Source organism: Vidua macroura, chromosome 10, assembly GCF_024509145.1.
Source record: "Vidua macroura isolate BioBank_ID:100142 chromosome 10, ASM2450914v1, whole genome shotgun sequence".
Lineage (NCBI taxonomy): Eukaryota > Metazoa > Chordata > Aves > Passeriformes > Viduidae > Vidua > Vidua macroura.
This window is the reverse complement of record NC_071580.1, coordinates 12,065,298-12,083,235: the sequence shown is the minus strand read 5'-3', so window position 1 is coordinate 12,083,235 and position 17,938 is coordinate 12,065,298. Positions and strand designations below refer to the sequence as shown.

Sequence of the window (17,938 nt, the reverse complement as noted above, 5' to 3'; positions counted from 1 at the left end):
TTGGAAGGATATTTCGGAAGCTTAGACAAAAGCTGACTAGGAAGACATACCTGACAATCTGTATCAACACCAGCTGTATTCTGCTTGATAATAAATGCATTGGTTTAAAGATGGAATCTTTGAAGAAGTACTAACTTGTAGTCAAGCAAAAAAATTTACTTGTGCTTAAGACAGTACAGCCCACAAAGCACCCTGCCAGGGCATTTAATGAAGAAAGAAAGGGAGGGCTTGCTGCTCTCATGGCAGGCAGCTCTTCTCTTCTGCAGGCAAAACATTACTCATCTGGTAGATGCAGCTTCTGCCTGGAAATAGCTGAATCCTGAGTTTCTCCATCTTAGTGGCTTCCTATAGAAGCTACCAATGCTACAGGTGGTTGTGAAAGCAGGAAACATTCCTGGCTCTCTCTTACACCAGCAGTCAGGCTAACTCCTTCCCAAATTCCCCCCAACAGCAGCATGCTGTGGGGAGATGGGCAGGGCACCTTACTTGCTCAGCTCCACTCACACACAGTGGGAAACAACAACCATTTTGCAAAGCTGAGGAGGATGGGGTGCACAGACTGAAACCATTTAAAATAAAAAGTTGAGCACAGCAGCAGTAACTGAATCTAGACAGGGTTTATCTAAGAGCCAAAACAGGCTTAGCCTGGTTAAATTGGTTATTTTCAAAATTATCTTATTGCTTTTAAAATGAAAGACATGTCTTAAGCAAAAAGGTGGAGTTACAAGAAAATAGCCTGGCATTAACTCTGGATTATTCTGGAATATAATTAAATGCTCTATTTAATTGTAAAACTGGTGCTTTAGTAAGAATCATTGAACTTGTTATCTACTTACTCGAGGTAAGTGATCTTGAGTGTTGTAACTGGCATCATAATCAGACAGGATGTCAAGTACTTCAGAATACATATCAATCAATGACTTCTACAAAAAGAAGTACAGAGAGAAAACAGCCAAATAAGAGAACAAAGGTTTCAGACTACTTTTTCTGTAAATTGGTATAAAAATGTTTTTACTTTCTCCTGATGGTTTGAAACCACAGCTATCTATACTGCAGCACAGATCTTTGTTCTATGAAATACAATACAAAGTAAAGTCATTCATTGACTCCTGTGGATGAAGGAGGAAAATGAGAGCTCCTATGTACATAAGAGAACAACTGAGTGCAAACTTTGCAGCATTCAAGTTAAGCTAAATTGAGTTTCTTCCATTAAAATCTAGACTTAATCAGTTTGATGAACAATAAACATTAACAAGGATACAGAATTATCAAACTTATTACGCACAAGTAAGATTCATCTTTCAGATCCCAGAGGAGAGAGTAAGATCCATATTGGTTAACAAATGACACAGAGAAGTAGAAAACATCTATCTTAAAAATGCTCAGGATGTTGGCAGACAAAAACAAAAGCCAGTCTCACTGGATTTATACAATCATTAAATTATGTTCCCTGACCCCATAACTTACTCCTACCAAACTCAGTGAGGCCCATGACAAAGCACAAAGGTATCAGACTGTGTGTGCAAGAAGAGCTGGAAGCAAGATTATCTGAAAATACAGTGAAGCTACATGAAAAAACCAAGCCACATTTGCCAATCACTTAGGTAAGCTATTTAGTTAGACATGGTAACTCCTTTGTGGTTTTCAATTGAAGCCACTTCCAAAAGTTATATAGTTAAAAAATAAAGGATGTATAAAAGTCCTGATGACTGAAAAAATTAACAGAGGTATCTTAAAACAAATGTTAGAAGATTATATATGAATTAACAAATGCAATTTAGAATAGCATAATGGAAATTATGGTATAATTATATTTCAATGTGGTTTTGTAACACATACCTTTAACTTCCTCTGATGAATTCCTTTGTCATCTCTTTGCAGTACCAATTTTCTCAATTCTTTGTTCTCCTTCTCTAATCGCTCAAGCATTCTTTGGTATTTGAGCTATAAAAAGTAGTACAAACATATTTGTGTAATTATGGACATGGTAGAGTCACATGAGCAAAGTTTTACCTATGAAAAACTTATAATCTTTCAGGCAAATCTTTCAAAAATATAGAAACCTTCGTGATCACTGGTTTTAAGAATCACCTTTGTGATCACTTTGTGTATTAAGAATACAAGGTCACCAAGAGAAGAGTGTTAGAATTACTTTTTTTTTGCAATGCAACACTTTTGCTTCAAAAGTTTTTATAAGACCACACTGTTCAAAGCTCAGGACACAAAAATCAATATTAAAGCATCTTAATGCATCATTTTCAAAGAAGCTACACATATGGAACCAGAAAGAAATCAGTGTCAGTGGGAACTGGCCATTCAACCAAAATGGAGCTTGAATGTAAATGTGCAAGCCTTGTTTAGACCCTTTCTTCAGCATAAAACCTCAGATCAAGACAACTGTAACAGCTTAGCCCTGTTTAGGAGATTGCAGTAGTACTCTGAATATGAGAGATGTGTATAGTTTTGATATCTACTCTGAAAATGTTTTTCTACAATGTGGAAATGTATTTGGCCTGAGTGTACTTAAAAAAAAAAACCAACAAATTTCAATATGTTATTTAAAAAAGGTAAGTATACTGTAATATAAAATAAATGCACTCAAAACTAGCAAATATATAATGAGTTTAGGAAAGCCCTTATAAAACAATGTAGCTGAGCCAAAGAGCCAATCAATTTAGAAGCCTGCAGATAAAAGATTAATTGTACATTAATGTGAGCAAGAAAATCAAAACATTGACAAATATGACTAATGTGCATCATCCCTGAAAAAATCTAGCTTACAAAGAACTAGTTCTGTCTTGCTAATCAAGGAGAGATTAAAACTTGGTTGGAATGAGGCCTTGCATTCTATAAGTTATTGTCAGAGAAGAACAGACTAGACTGACCTTTGGTCTGTGCCAGCAGAGGGGACTCTGCATTGATACATTCAGAGATTGAAAAAAGCACTGCATTTTTACCAAGTATACTTCAGGTGTGCTTTTGTCTAGTAAATCTGAGTCTGCTGAACATAAATCACTACTTAAGGCATCAGTAACTCAGAAAAGTCACCTGAGTGCGTAGTAGTTCTTCTTGAAGTTGATCAATCTTCTCTTTGTCAGAAACCTACAAAGAAAAATAATCATGGCTACCATCACTTGTTTAGTTTAAGCACTGTAAGTAACCAGATTAGAAACTGAAAGCTTCATTTCACATAAGAAAAGTGACTAGACATGCGTTTTACAGCAAGTAATATTCTTCAATTAGCATTTGGAATTTAAAGCTGATGGAAAGCCCCATCTGCAACAGGAGCTTTACATCGAAGAATTGTCTGAATTTCAGTACATGCAAATGTAAAAATTAACCCTTCAAGACTTAATACTGGGAAAGTGGGCTTAAGGAAAAGCAGCTTCATATGGTGCTGAGATTTCTGGCCACTGAACTAAATGCAGTTTTAGTGGTCAAACTCTCAGGATCTTGTATATCCACTTTCTGAATCAGCACCATCTTAAAGTGATAAAATCACTGAACACCTGCTTCCTATAGAAAATACTTTCAGGTGAGTAGTCACTGTTTATGCATATTCATAAGCATTCTTATTCATGTTTGTCAGAATTCTAAATGTGCTACACAACATCATACATTTTAGATAGGCAGGACTGTCTTGAAGGGTTATTTCAAAATTATTTAAATTACATTAAACCTGGAAAAATTAGGATATTATAGTACAAGAGATTTTGAGATTCAAGGAATTAATGTAATAAGATCAAGCACTAAGAAATATTCTAAGCCAAATGTTCCTAAAATGTGTTCATCAAGATGCAGTAAACAGATTTTTTAAACAATTCCCTTTTAATAACACAAAGACAAAAAAGCATTAATGATGGAATACAAATTCTTAGATGTAAATATTTATAAACAATAAAATCTGATGGTTGACTGATGAAATATCCAATTTAGAAAAAATGATAACCTAAACAATTACTGAGTGTGTCAATATTTAAATGACATTCACGTGATAAAGCCCATGTGACATTTACAATTCAAGTTGGCTTCAAAGAGACTATATTCTAATATGCAGAGAACAGCTGTTATTTAGACATAAATTAATTCCATTACTAAAACTTTACAACAGTTGTTACACACTACAAGAATATAATCCACAATTATTCATAGTGGTCAATATAATTTAGCTGTTGAGCCTGAAGAATTATGCCTAGACTTTACAGAAAGAAATCCAAGCTGACACTTCCATCTTATTGCCATTATTTTCTTTCATAAAGAGCAAAGACAAAATGCTGTAAATTAACTTTTCATTGCTGTTAGTTCAGTGGTAGCAAAAGTACATCAGAAACAGGATTAGTTGAACAGAGGACTTGATGCATGCAGCCACAAGCTGCTATATGTAAATAAACATTTACATATACACAAACCTCCAACACCTCAGAGATATAAGGGGAAAATAAAAACAGGAGGCCAAGAGAATCATGTTGAAAGCCAAAATAAGCTAGAAAATTTAGGAAAGAAAAGGAAAACAAAGTGTTTCCATGTGCTGCAGACTTTCAAAGGAGGTAACATTTTCCTGCTCTCTGCTGTTCTCAGAGGACTTGTGGGGCCATGATGCACCTCTGAAGTGCTTCCCGACAGACACCTCCAACCACGGGCAATGTCTGTGTGGGCTGATGCTTCTGTTCAACACAGAAAGCCAAAATAATGCACAGCTTCGCATTGCGAGATCTGAAGCAAAGAATTATCTAGCACTAGATGATTAATTCTAACAAGGACTTTAGGTAAGTTATGTTAAAACCAACAAACAGCTCTAGAATGATGTGTTTGCCTCAGTGCTTGGTGCAGGTGTCATTTCAATGTTAGTACATACAGTATTTTGAATATGTGGTCCATAATATTGCTAGAAATTTTTAAGTTGCCAATAAAAGCTAAAGCTAATATATCAATTTGAAGTACTAACAATCACATAAGACAGGATTTCTATCCCCCCCCCCAAAAAAACCAGCTATTAAAGTATGTTTATACAGGCACATGAGTATTTGTTTAATCCAATTCAATATGGTTTGTAACTCAAGATTATTCCCTCTTTCCCCATTGCCACCATAAAGAATTATGAGAAAATAATACTGGAGACTTATTTTTAATCAAGGGCTCTTGCACACAGGGCAAATAATTTTAAACTGATTATGTGCAGAACTACAACGATTTTCAATAATTTAAATGAAAATATGAAGGCCCAGACAAAATGCATTCAAGCAGCCAAGTACAGTGCAGTTGTAAACAATTTTACTGCTAAATATTTAACAGGCTGCCCAAAAAAAAAAAAAATCAACAAGAAAGGATTAAATTTTTGTTTTTAGTATCTTCTGATTGTGAGATGGTTTGTACTGTTACTCAATTTACAACTGCAGTAGATTTAATACTGAGTAAATAAATTAAAATGGAAAAATAAGCAGGCAAATTGGGCAACAAAACTTTCAAGAACAGAAATAAAAATATCATGTTTTCTTATAGACATGCAAGCAATCCAATTCAGTTAAAAAATAAAAAGGTTTAGTTTATGCCATGTCAGAAGGGCCTGCAATGACTTATTTCAATGACAGTCACAATTTGTTCTTCCAAAAGAGAATGTGAATCAATAATTGGCTTCTTTGACCCATATCTTCATATCAAGGTATTAAAGAAAATAGTTTACCATCTCTTTCAAACTGATTCAAATATAAAAGTGTGACAAACAAGACTCATTCATTGTCTGAAGGCATGTATGTCAAACAGCACATTGAATCCTAAGTGAAAACTTTCTACATGCAAAGGAAGGTAGATCTTCAATCTTCTGAAGACACAGTACCTGCCATGGAGGACAGGATAACATTTACAAAGACAGCCCTTGCAGTTTCCTCACAGCTTGGGAATTGTGGAATTAGTTGCAACAAAGTACTAAAAAAGCAGAATCTCAAACAAATGTATCAAGCTCATTTTTCTTCCCGAATGTGTTTATTGGGCTGATAAATTTTTATATATCAAATATTATGTTGTTTTTCCAGCAATTTTTACAAGTTCATACATTTTATTATTACTTCAATCTATTATTCCATACTCCAGCTCTCTCAATAAACTGTATACAATCTGACAAGGGAGCTTGTAACTCTAAACCATATAAAATAATATGGCAAGAAAATAAAACATTGCAGTACTACTATACTTTCAGAGAACACTGATTTTCCTCTGTTGATGGACTAAAAAGCATGACAATTACAGCCATGAAAATATGTCTAAAAGTTTAATTCATATTTAGTGCATTCCTCTTTCTGTGGGATTTATCTTCAGATGTACAGAAGATCAAGTTCTGCATTCAGTGCTCAATTCCAAAGCTGCTGAAAAGTATGACTAATCAGAAAGCTTTTAAGGAGGTACAAAAGCAGCCAACAAAGCAACGTAGTCAAGAATTACAGATTGCAACAGATCAGACAACTAAAATATCCCAATTTAAGAGGGATTTCCAATCAGGCATATACTAATTAACAAAATGATCAGAGCTTAAATTAATTAAGTAAAGAGAAGTGCAGATGTTCAACAAGCGCAACAATTCTGTAAAAATTCTGCTTTAAGATGGAAAACAGACAAGGGACTACCACTGATGAATACACAGTAGATACTGTTATTATCACCAGTATTCTATTGTCTGTGCAAAATTATTACTAAGGAGCTGCTGTCATTTTCAGATTGGCAACATTATAAAGCAGGGGAGACAAACTCCCAGAGATATATTCCCTGTAAATAGCTACACTCTTACAAGACAGAGCTACCAGAAACAAGCAACAGTAAACAGGTTTGACATTAATTCATGTACTTTCCTTAAATGCATTTTTCATGTACGAACTTTAAGTAACAGTTTTTATAAAGGCAGAGATAACACAATTTCAAAGTGACACAAAGTACCTGTTTTGCTTTTAACATCATGCTTTAAATGCAATTTGGTTAAACTGAAACAGGACTACACATCTGTAGTGAAGTTGGCCAATTACTTGCGTCCACGATTTAATTAGTTAGATTTTTCTAGCTCAAATGCAGAGAGCTGAAGTATTGGATTAGAGTGAATGCAGAACATATCGTCCCTTAAGGCATCACCTTTCGCTTCTGCTGGGAAGAGAAGCCGGCGGCTCTGCGTGCTTCCTCTTCGTGCTGCTGGATTTGCTGTTGTAACAGAATGAGTTCCCCAAGCAGGCCCTGCCGTGAGTTTATAATAAAAAGGAGAGGAAAAATTTGGGGTGTAAGGAGAACAAAGTTAAACCAAAAGGCATGACAAAGACAGATGAAAAACAGGTATGAACGGGTCAGTTCAAATGCAAGTGAAATTTCATTAGCAAGATCTCTTGCTAGCTGGAGTGGACAGAGCCAGCAAAACCATGCATTTTGCAAATCCAGGTAGAACAAAGCAACCAACATATAACTACATTTTACAGTTATAGTCAAATTTAACTAAGCATCTAAATATTTAAAAAATTCCATCTACAACTATCCCAGCTTCAAAGTATTGCCACTGTTTATTTCAGCTTTGTCAGTAAAAGCTCTTTAGGGTTTTTTTGCTTTGATTTTATTCCTAGCAACATACATAAAAAGACGATTTTTGCCTGCTACTTAACTTTCTCAAACTAGCAGAAGAAAAATAGTTTCTCGAGCATAAAAAAAAGAAAAAGTTCCCTCTCCACTTCTGTAACACACTGCAATTTAAATTCATGCTGTCATAACCCTTCCTGATCATTCCAAAAATCCCTAAAACTTGATGCTTATTCTTTTACTCATTCAGCATCTCCACAAAGCTTTGTTTTCTTCTCTTCTCCCTCCACACCACACAATCCTATAATGGTGAGCTGCCTTTCAAAATTGGTTGAGAAATACTATGCCAGCTATGCCAAGTTTTCACTACTGGAAACTTGTGAACTGTTTATTTCAGAGAATGTAGAGAAGAATATTAATGAACTATTTAAACAAAGCTCTTAAAAAAATACTACATCTTCTAATAAAACACTCAGTGAAATTAAATGCTTCAAAAATGAACTTCAGCAATCAAAACAAGCTCTGAAACAGAACTTTGGTGTAAGAATTCAAGACATCCATCATCAAGGTATACATTTGTTCCATGAAATACACACACAGGCATGTACACATAAGGATAAACAACACAAGAGAACGGATAAATGGAGAGACACAATGAAATTACCAAATATAAACATTTGTTAAACAGTGATTTGTATAATTTGAAGCATAGAAAAATCTTCTTGCATTTTACTGAACCACTTTCATTTTTAATAAATGCCTCTAATGCCAGACTAGCAAATGCACTACAACTGAGCCCGGAACTCAGGCAAAAGATTTCACTCCCACACAGCAGCAAGGAGAGGAAGCCTCATGGCTACATTTAGTATTAGAAGAACAATAATAATACATTGCAGACAAGGAAACTCTCAGTATGACCCAACACATTCCCTTTAAACACTATGCTATGGGTCCAAAAATACAAGAAAAAACACTGAACAAAATCTGCCATGAAGGCTTTTCAGCATTTAAACAGGAAATGTAACAGAAGTTTGAAGTCACTAAATCTAATTACTTAATTAGCAATTCCTTTCAAAGACATCTGGTACATGTGACTTCTATTCCACAATAAAGTATGACAAGAATAATTTTCAAGTACACTCACACCATTTAATAAAATATTCAAATAAAAAATGTCATTTAAAAGACTTCACTGTAACATTATCTTCTTTGTATCTATCTATCAATAATTGCATTATTATTTCCTTTATATTTTAGTTCTTAATTCACTGGTTTAGATGAAAAAATAAATTAATATAAAAAAATTAAGAACCTTAAATAGCACAGAACTATACACAACTGGTTTCTCACTCATTCTACTGGAAGCTTTTAGAGACCTGTCTGAGGATCACATCCTATAACAATTCTTCAGAAAATTCCTCCAAACAGATAATTTCTAGATTTATCAGTTACTAATCTCTTCACAATGAAACATTTAATATCATATAGCACCCATACAATCACTTTATGAACCCATACAATTACAGTTCTTAAACTAGCAGTGGTTGGCGGCGGTAAGCATTGAATGCAAAAAGGCCATCTTATCCATTGTCTTGAAAGTAATAATTTTGCCTGCCAACAAACTTGGTGATTATGTTCTGTTAGGTATTCATATGTGCCTAGTTTGAAATAGTCTGTCCAAACTGATCATATAAATTAGCAAATTAACAGTTTCTTATCAGATAAAATTATTAGACCAGACAAAATTTTCTTAATCATATTAATTTAAGCTGGTGATCTTCTCCACACCACAGTCAAAGTTAAAATGCAGATATCACTGCATCCGAAACAACCACAGGATCATGACAAGTTTTAATGATATTACTAGTATTCAATAGAAGTGCCAGTTATTTCAATCATCAGAGACAATAAACTAAGATGGCCACTTTTTCACAAATCAATAGTAAGGCGTTCTTTTATACAGTGAAACCTGTGCTAAGCAATCACTCTGGAGAAAAATATAGACAGTTTACAGACAATGGGGAAATAAAAAGCTAGGTTAATTCTCATTTAAAAATCCATCACTGTTCTACAGGGGGAAAAATGGTTCTAAGATCTGACCTTTGTACATGTGTCACTGAGTTACCATGCAGAATTAATGTAGAATAAATGTATACATGCCTGCATATACAGAAAAGTTGTTTATGGAAAAGCCACAGTTATAGTTCAGAAAGTTTCAGTTCAAAAAGTAACTATATGATAATTTACAAATTCCCTGATATATATTGTTTTCCTTCAATTTTTGTAAAACAATTTTTAAAAATAGACATGAGAAAAATAAAAAGCCTTTAAAGAACGAGCAATATGACAATTTAAGAATTTAACAGAAATATTCATGAAAACAAAACAAAAAAAAACTTCACCTTCATGACTTTAAGAAAAAAAGTGCTAAAACATTAAGTTATCAAAATACAGTAATATTATTTTTCAGAAAACAGTAACAAAAATATGATGCATGCCTTATTTAAATAAAGAAAGTAAAAAACAGACTACTTTAAGAAATGGAAATTCTTTAAGGCAGAAATTCTTAAGTAAGAATTACAACTGTGAAAATGTCAAGAGAAATGAGGTTGCAAGCAGAAATGCTTAAAAATAAATATAAACACCTAAACCAACTTCAGTAACAAGTTATAAACTCAAGTGCCATGGGGACCATGCCCTGAAAAATTGCAAATGCACATATAATACCTAAAATCACATTCTTATTATGGACCAATTTTCTTAATAATGCAATTACTAAACATTTTCATGTCTGCCTTGTATTTCCTTACACCAAAATGTTAATTATCCCTGCAACACTTTTATATACAAAAAGTAGCAATGCATACTGAACTAATTTTCAACAATAAATTCTTTTCAAGCTGCTTCAAATGAACTTCTGCAATAGGCTACTGATGTACTCTCAAACAATAAATACCTGTTTATAGAGACATTTTCAGGTTTGCAAGTGAGTAATTACCTTCTTGAACTGTTTGTCGTTGTCATATCCCTGGTCAGTAGCCCGGAATGCTGTTTCCCCTGGAGAACCTAGGACACAATTACAGAAACTAATAATAAGATGCAAAAGGCACTTAAAAATTCTCAAACTACAGTTACTAGAAAATTAAAGCTTCAACCCCTATGAGTTAGTAATTCAATAATCTTTGAAGTTCCTATAAAAAAAAATTCATCCTAAATTGAAGAAGAAAATCAGTTTAAAACTCATCTGAAAATTTTATATCTAGTTTATGACCCAGATTAATTATATCACAAGGAAGCAGGGAGCTTCAGTTAGACTATTAGAAGTTCTCAAAATATTGTAGAATTAGTTTTTGAGAAAGACAGAAGGATAATGCAAAATCCACTGATGTTACTGTAATGAGAAAAAAAAAAAAACTTTCCTATTGTAATGACAGGTTTTCAAAAGAAGCTTCTGGAACAAGCCTGAAATAAAAAGCATCTGCTAAGGACTGTGGCAGAGATATATCAACCATTCATCTATTCATTCTCACAGGGGAGGACCTAGGTCAGGAAAAGGTTCTTCACCCAGAGGGTAGCTGGGCACTAGAACAGGCTCCCCAAGGAAGTGGTCACAGCACCAAGCCTGGCAGAGCTCAACAAGCTTTTGGACATCTCTCTCAGGCACATGATGGGATTTTTAGGATATCCTTGAAAAGGGCCATGAGTTTGATTCAGTGATCCTGATGGGTCCCTTCCAACTCAGCATATTCTGTGATTCTGTGATTCCATGAAGTATTTTTAAAATAGTTGGAAGGTATTTATAAATTCATATTAAGTTGCTGTAAATAGTTGTATTTGTATTGATATTCACTCCTCTTAGTATATAGTGCTTTAACAGTTTGCTGTAAAAAGGCAGGTTAAGGGCAGGAAAAAGGGCTTTTACACACCTAACAACAGAAGTAGATCAGAAGCTCCTATGACTTCACTAACCAAATTGTAACCTGTGAAAAATCAGCAGAAGAGGGGAAATAAAAATTATAAACACAAAACAAAATGCAAAATAAAGATGAGGGATTTTTTTTTCATTTGGAGGACCACACAATCATAAATGGCCACTATGCCAGTGTGAGTATGATAACAAGTAATAGGTGACATCTCACTATCAGTCAATAACAACACAATTTTAAACTGTTAAAGGTTTAAACAGTCAAAATACATAGGAGATTGTAATCTACTTGCCACTCTGCTGAACTTGGTCCCTACTTAGATTCTTGCTGTGTTTGCAAGATTAATAGATTAGTTCTGCCATTGAAAGTATTTCAAAGAAAAAAAACCACACTTCTTAATGCACACTGATATGAAAATATTTTCAAACACACTTAGAACAATGATCTAACCCCTCACAGATAGACTCTTTCATGAGTACAGATTTATGAGGTTTGACAATTACTAAGGTATAAAATACAAATAATCTTGCAGTTTATTATAAGAATGAATGAAGTTTTGAGCTGTGTTCATTAACAAGTCAGAAATGATGATCAAATCTAATTGTTCTCACTTTTTAAAAGCCCAATGACAGAAATGTCTCATTTAGTCTGCTGAAACCTGAAAACTGTTAAGCCTGCTACTGCCTGGGTACACTGAATAGACAAACCATCCCTGTGCCTTTTCTGAAGGATTTAAAACTCACCTGCTCCTTTGAAACACTGTCCCACCTAACCTAAATCTCCAAGCAAATATTCCTGGGTGCATGACCAGATGGAAAACATCATTCAACCCAGAAGAATACCTCTGTTACAAATCTATTTCACATGCTTGCAACATTAAGAACCTTCACTCTTAATAATCCAACTCTTTTCTCCTGTAACAGCTGTGATATTGCTACTGTCCAGTGACACTCTCACCATGTTCTAGCTGGACACATCCAGCTTCTCTGACTCACTGAAGAGTTGAGCTTTCAAGCTGTTAGTTTAGAGTTGTACACCAATTCTAGTTTTCTATTCAATTTCACAATATAGTTCTCTGCACTTGCTACTAGAATTCTTGCTTTTAAAAATACATTACACTTACCTGTGTCCACAACTCTTTCAGAAGAGATATTCAATGCAAACACAAACACTTTCAGGATCTGCTTTTTTTTAGCATCTAAGGACATACCTACACCCTCATCATCAAATAGGTTCAGTTTTTGAAATTAAAACTTAGCTGAAAATTTGTTCTCACCAGGAGAAAGAAATCCTTTCAGTGAAGTGAGGCTCTCTCCAATTTTATCAAAGTCAGGCAGAAGTTTGGCAAGGTCATCTGCATCAGGGAGGGCTTTGAGAAGTTTTTCTAGGAAAACAGTACAACAGTTAGTGAGTTGGGCTTTCTTCTATTATTTTTGCGGGGAAAAAAGGCTTAGGCTACAAAACCTAGCAACTGTTTCAAGCTTTTAATTTTTTTTTAAACAAGTATGAAGAAGTTTCCTTCCACATGCACCTCCCCCCACTACTGTTGGGAAAGGCTATCAGATCTGAAAAACCACTTGCTTTTTTAGACTTTGAACTTCCTGATAAGTTGGCTGCCTCAGGTACTTTATAATTGCCAAAAACTTATTGCTGCATTTTACCATATTTCATTCATTATTCTTTCACATACTTTGTAGAGAATGTTTTAAAATTACGTGAAACTGTAACTATGCTCATGTCTTTAATCTTTTTAAGAAAAGCTTAGTTTTCAATTTAATATACAAGCCAATTTTGTGATCCTTAAAAGTAAAAAATCATTAGCTTTACAGTACTATAAAAATGCAGTGTCCATTTCCAGTAAGAACAAGAAAAACTTGTATCAGTTTTCAATCTCTGCATACATCTATGCAATTCTCACACATGGCACTGAGGTTGGAACTAAGTATCTATAAGGTCCCTCCCAATCCAAACCATTCTACAATTCTATGCAGTAAAATCTTCATAGAGATGATTAAAAAAAAAATCACATTTCTACCCTGCATATAAAAATATAAGTCAGTGCTTGATTTTCAGATTTCTGTATTTCAGCTAATAATACACAAAAGTCTCTATTGCAACCTGAAGGCTCAGGAAAGCAAGTCTCTATTTTTCATTTTCTTTTCTTCTGTATCTTCAAGATAATTTTGTGGATAGGCAGGTTCACTATTCTGCATTTTCAACTGATCTTTTACTCACACATATTTTTTACCATCTATTTATATCTTCATTTGTAAGTTATGCATATAGAAAGTAAACACTTTCTGCATAATACTATCAAAACCTGTGTGAGTCCCCTTGATCACACTGCAACTCTCCTTTCACTAATGGGAATATATGGCTTTATGAAAGGACCAAGAACATTCTCAAATGAAAGGATGCATTAGGGAATATCCATGCTAAACAGAGCTTCATTTCTTCTTACAAACACACTGATACAAATGCTTTGGTGAAACACACATCAAACTCCAAAAATAAAAGTCCACTCAAATTACATCTGAAAAGCCACTCCTGGAGTGAGGCCCTGAGGACCTATACTCCTATGTTTAAGTTTTACACATGCCAGTCCTTAGACAGAGTAACATCATGGCTTTGTGATACCGAAGTCAACAAGTTCATCAAGCTCCCAAATGAAGTCAGGAACAATCCACTTATAATCCTCGAGATCTGGCATCATGTCCTTCCACTGCTCATATGTCTAACAGAGAAAGGAAAAAAATCATGGTAGACATCGAAAAAGAAATGTACATAGAGAAGTGTATGAGCAACTACTACCTACACATAAAACACACTAACCCACCATCTTTAGATATGAGTAGTATTTTGATCTTTTAAGATCTACTGCTGCTTCCTAAGCAATGTTTTCCATTTTCACTCATCTTCATTATTATCAGTTAACCAAGCAGTGGCATCCCCTATTTTTGTGGCTATAACAAGAACTTCTGTTCTGAAGTATGTAATAACAAAGACAAAATGCATAACGTATCTTCCAGAGATAAATACCTTCTTAGCTGTGTAGCCACCTCCTACTGCAGATCCTAAGATGAGATAGCGAACTTTGAGAAGCCTTGAGGCTAATCTGGCCAGCCAAAAGTTCCTGTGGGACTGGTATCCATGTTTTACATTTAAAAGTTTTGTTTTGTGAAGGGGAAGACGATTCAGAGAAGAGAACTGCTGAATGGATATCCTTAAGGGAGGTCTCTGGAGCTTTGAACTTGGATAGTAGGGATGATGTATACTTCGGGAAACCAGATGCAGGTTTTGAAGTGGTGATTTTCTCTTTATACCATAGCTGCTATTTGCTAGACTCTGGCAGATGACACTAAGAGAAAAAAAATAAAACCTTTAACTGATTTCCTCAACACATCATTAACTCAAACCTCTTTAGAAGCAATCCACATTATATTTCAGCTGGTTACAGATCACCTTATTACATCACCTTGAATCCACAATTTCCAGCCACTACTGCTATACTTATGAGGAAAATAAAAAGCTGCAAACATTGTTAATGGGTATAGTATTTCCAGTGATTACAGACACAAACCCTTAACTACAAATTCTGAAGTCTGTTATGGATTAAATTTAACTTTCACACTGGAATAAGGCAGTAAAGTAACACGTGTGATAAAGCATTGTTTGGGCTAAGAGTCCACAGAAGATTTCCAACATAGAAGAAAACTTAACAGTTTGGCCTGTCTTATTCTCTAAATGAACTTTTAGAGAACATGAGTTAGTAGAGGATTTCCAAACTTTAAAAAAAACCCAATATACAGAAAAGAATTCTTTGTAGAATACATTTGTCCTATTTAGGCCAAGCATGTGCTTAATGACATCTTTCATTCCTTTCACTTGCTGTGGTTCTAGGAATACAAGACTATGGTTTTGTCTTGGGTCGTGCATAGACAAGATTAGCTCTCGAGGTGGTTGCATCATGTGCAATGATGCTTTCATGAAGGAATTCAGATTTAAGAGGGAAAACTCTGGAAGTTTTGACTCTGAAAGCAGAGCTCAGCCATAAAAAGCACATGTTAAAACAGAGGAGCCTAATCAATCCTGCCTATGTTATACAAACACGTGGTCTGGAATAAAACCTGTGTACTTTTGATTACACTATCTGCACACTGCAACAGTTGGAGGCAATTTTGTTAGCATTTCTCCTCTTGGACATGGAATTAAAAAAGGCTCAGAAATTAGCTACAAATAGAACCAACAGAAAAATGCCTCCACACTTGAAATGTTTGATTTCCCAGTTTTGAAGCCAGGTTTTTAAATCAGGGTGTGATAAGCCTGTATGAAGCATGCCAATGACTGGGCAGTTCATTATTTTGTTTTGCAGTCATTACCGTTTCAGATATTTATTATTTGCAGCAGAGACCATGTGGTAGCACATACTGTGGCAGTCACACCTCATTATTCATCTTCACCTGAGCTAAAGGCATTTTTTGTAATATTATTTAATTTTCTTCTCTGTGACTTTTCTTTTGGAACACATTGCGTTTTACAGCATTGTTTGTGTGTTTAAACTGAAGAGAAAATTGAATTCTATTACAGTTGTCTGGCAAAACCTCAATCCACAACTTCCTTTTGAGTGTTATTGCATATTTCAAACTCAACTGCTTTACTTGCACATCCAAAACTTTATAATTCATTAAAACCCCCACTACTCCTCTATCACACCCAAACTTCCATTCTCTATTTCCTCCCTCCTCCTGCTGCTAAATCTCCTGATGAATGCTGACCAAAAAAATCACTTTGAGCTCTTCAATGAAAAGTACAGCCAGATTGAAAAGAATGGCAGAGCAATGCTATTAAATGAAGCACTGAATGAGGTCCAAATTTCAAGCCTCTGCAACGTTGGTTTTAACAATAACAAAAACCATCCTTCCAGACACGAGTGGCTCTGCCTGATTTACAGGCCTGCAACCTGTAACACTGTGCTGAGATTATAACTGTCTTGCAAAACACAAAAAAGTGGCTCGCTATGCCTCTGACTACCAAGCAAACGTAACCCAGCGAACAGCACGGTGGCATTTTCTTTCTCACTCAGCACTAGACAACGCTTATTCTCCCACTGCTGCTCCCAAATAGCAGTTGGAACTAGATGATCTTCACGTTCCCTTTCCAATCCAAACCACTCCACGACTCTAAGCAATTTTCCGAGGAACACCGTGCTATTATCCACCAGTCACTGCCACTGCTCCAGCCGGGAATGCTGTAGGAGAATGGTGGAAAACAAGCGGGACGCAAGGCAGCTGCTGGGAGGGACAACGCCTGGACACGAAAGCGGCCTGAGCTCCCCAGGGCGAGAATGCGGGAGAAGCAGCCCCCTCCTACCCGCCTCCCCCAGGTCCCAGGGGAGCTGGAGGGTGCGAAACTGCCCAGCCCGGGGCTACCAGGCTGTCGCCTGCAGCAGCCGCAGGCCCAGCCCTGCGCCACTCACACCCGCACCTCGCAGCCCAACCCGCTGTGCTGCTCCGCCTGCAGCCCGCCGGGGCCCATCTCGCTTACCAAGCCGCCGCCGCCCGCGTCCGCCACATGGTAAGGGCCGGGAGGGAGCGGGAGCGGCCCGGGAGCGGCGGGAGCGCGGCCGGGCTGAGGGCAAGGGCAGCGGCAGCCGCTTCCGGGCACCGCGGTCCGCGCGACCCGCCCCGCCGGAAACCGCGCCTCACCGCGCAAAGGTTCCGGGCTCGGCTGCGGAGAAGGAGGGACGGTTTAGAGGGCGCACCGCGGGGGCTGGTCGGCCAGGAGTGCTGGCTCTGTAACGCTGGGATCAGGGGTCCCTCACACTGGGATCAGCCATCCCTCACGCTGGGATCAGCCATCCCTCACGCTGGGATCAGGGGTCCCTCACACTGGGATCAGGCATCCCTCACGCTGGGATCAGGGATCCCTCACGCTGGGATCAGCCATCCCTCACGCTGGGGTCAGCCATCCCTCACGCTGGGATCAGGGGTCCCTCACGCTGGGATCATGGATGCCTCACACTTGGATCATGGATGCCTCACACTTGGATCAGGGGTCCCTCACGCTGGGGTTCTGGATCCCCCCCCACACCCCCGTGATCGCCTCGGGGTCTCGTCCCTGTGCCGCGGCTCCTCTCGGGCATCCCAGCGCGGCCGGGCCCGGCAGGGCAGGCCTGGAGAGGGTGCTGAGGTGAAGCCCAGCCGGGATGGTGGTACCAGGGCCTTCCACGCTGGTACAGATGAGATTCTGATGAGTCCCCAGCTGTCGTTGTGCCTGGGGAGTGCATGACATGGTTGGCAGCGCTGCCTTGAAAGCTGGAAAACACAAGGTGTTTCCCACTGGGCTTCTGTGAGTTGTTGGGGTTATTTTCTGGCCACAATGAAGCAGGAGGCAGAGGTGGCACCAGAAGAGTTCGTCAGCTCTGTCCATCTGTGCTCACACAGGATCACCTCTGGTTAGGTCATTTCTGA

General features: G+C 37.1%; 1 protein-coding gene across 4 annotated transcripts in view; it reads right to left on the bottom strand.

The window, feature by feature from the left end:
• OPA1 (OPA1 mitochondrial dynamin like GTPase) overlaps window positions 1–17,101 on the bottom strand; it is a 48,478-nt gene extending 31,377 nt beyond the window's left edge. The window contains exons 1-10 of one of the 4 annotated variants that reach the window (XM_053986131.1): window positions 17,013–17,101; window positions 14,508–14,826; window positions 14,106–14,202; window positions 12,745–12,852; window positions 11,469–11,522; window positions 10,541–10,608; window positions 7,114–7,212; window positions 3,049–3,102; window positions 1,840–1,944; window positions 837–923 (exon numbers count right to left, since the gene is read on the bottom strand). In XM_053986131.1, the coding sequence (XP_053842106.1) occupies window positions 837–923; window positions 1,840–1,944; window positions 3,049–3,102; window positions 7,114–7,212; window positions 10,541–10,608; window positions 11,469–11,522; window positions 12,745–12,852; window positions 14,106–14,202; window positions 14,508–14,826; window positions 17,013–17,041 (1,020 nt within the window). In that variant the 5' untranslated portion in view covers window positions 17,042–17,101. The remainder of the gene's footprint in view (window positions 1–836; window positions 924–1,839; window positions 1,945–3,048; window positions 3,103–7,113; window positions 7,213–10,540; window positions 10,609–11,468; window positions 11,523–12,744; window positions 12,853–14,105; window positions 14,203–14,507; window positions 14,827–17,012) is intronic. The other 3 variants (XM_053986133.1, XM_053986132.1, XM_053986135.1) reach the window with 3 other exon arrangements.
• Window positions 17,102–17,938: the final 837 nt, after the last annotated feature.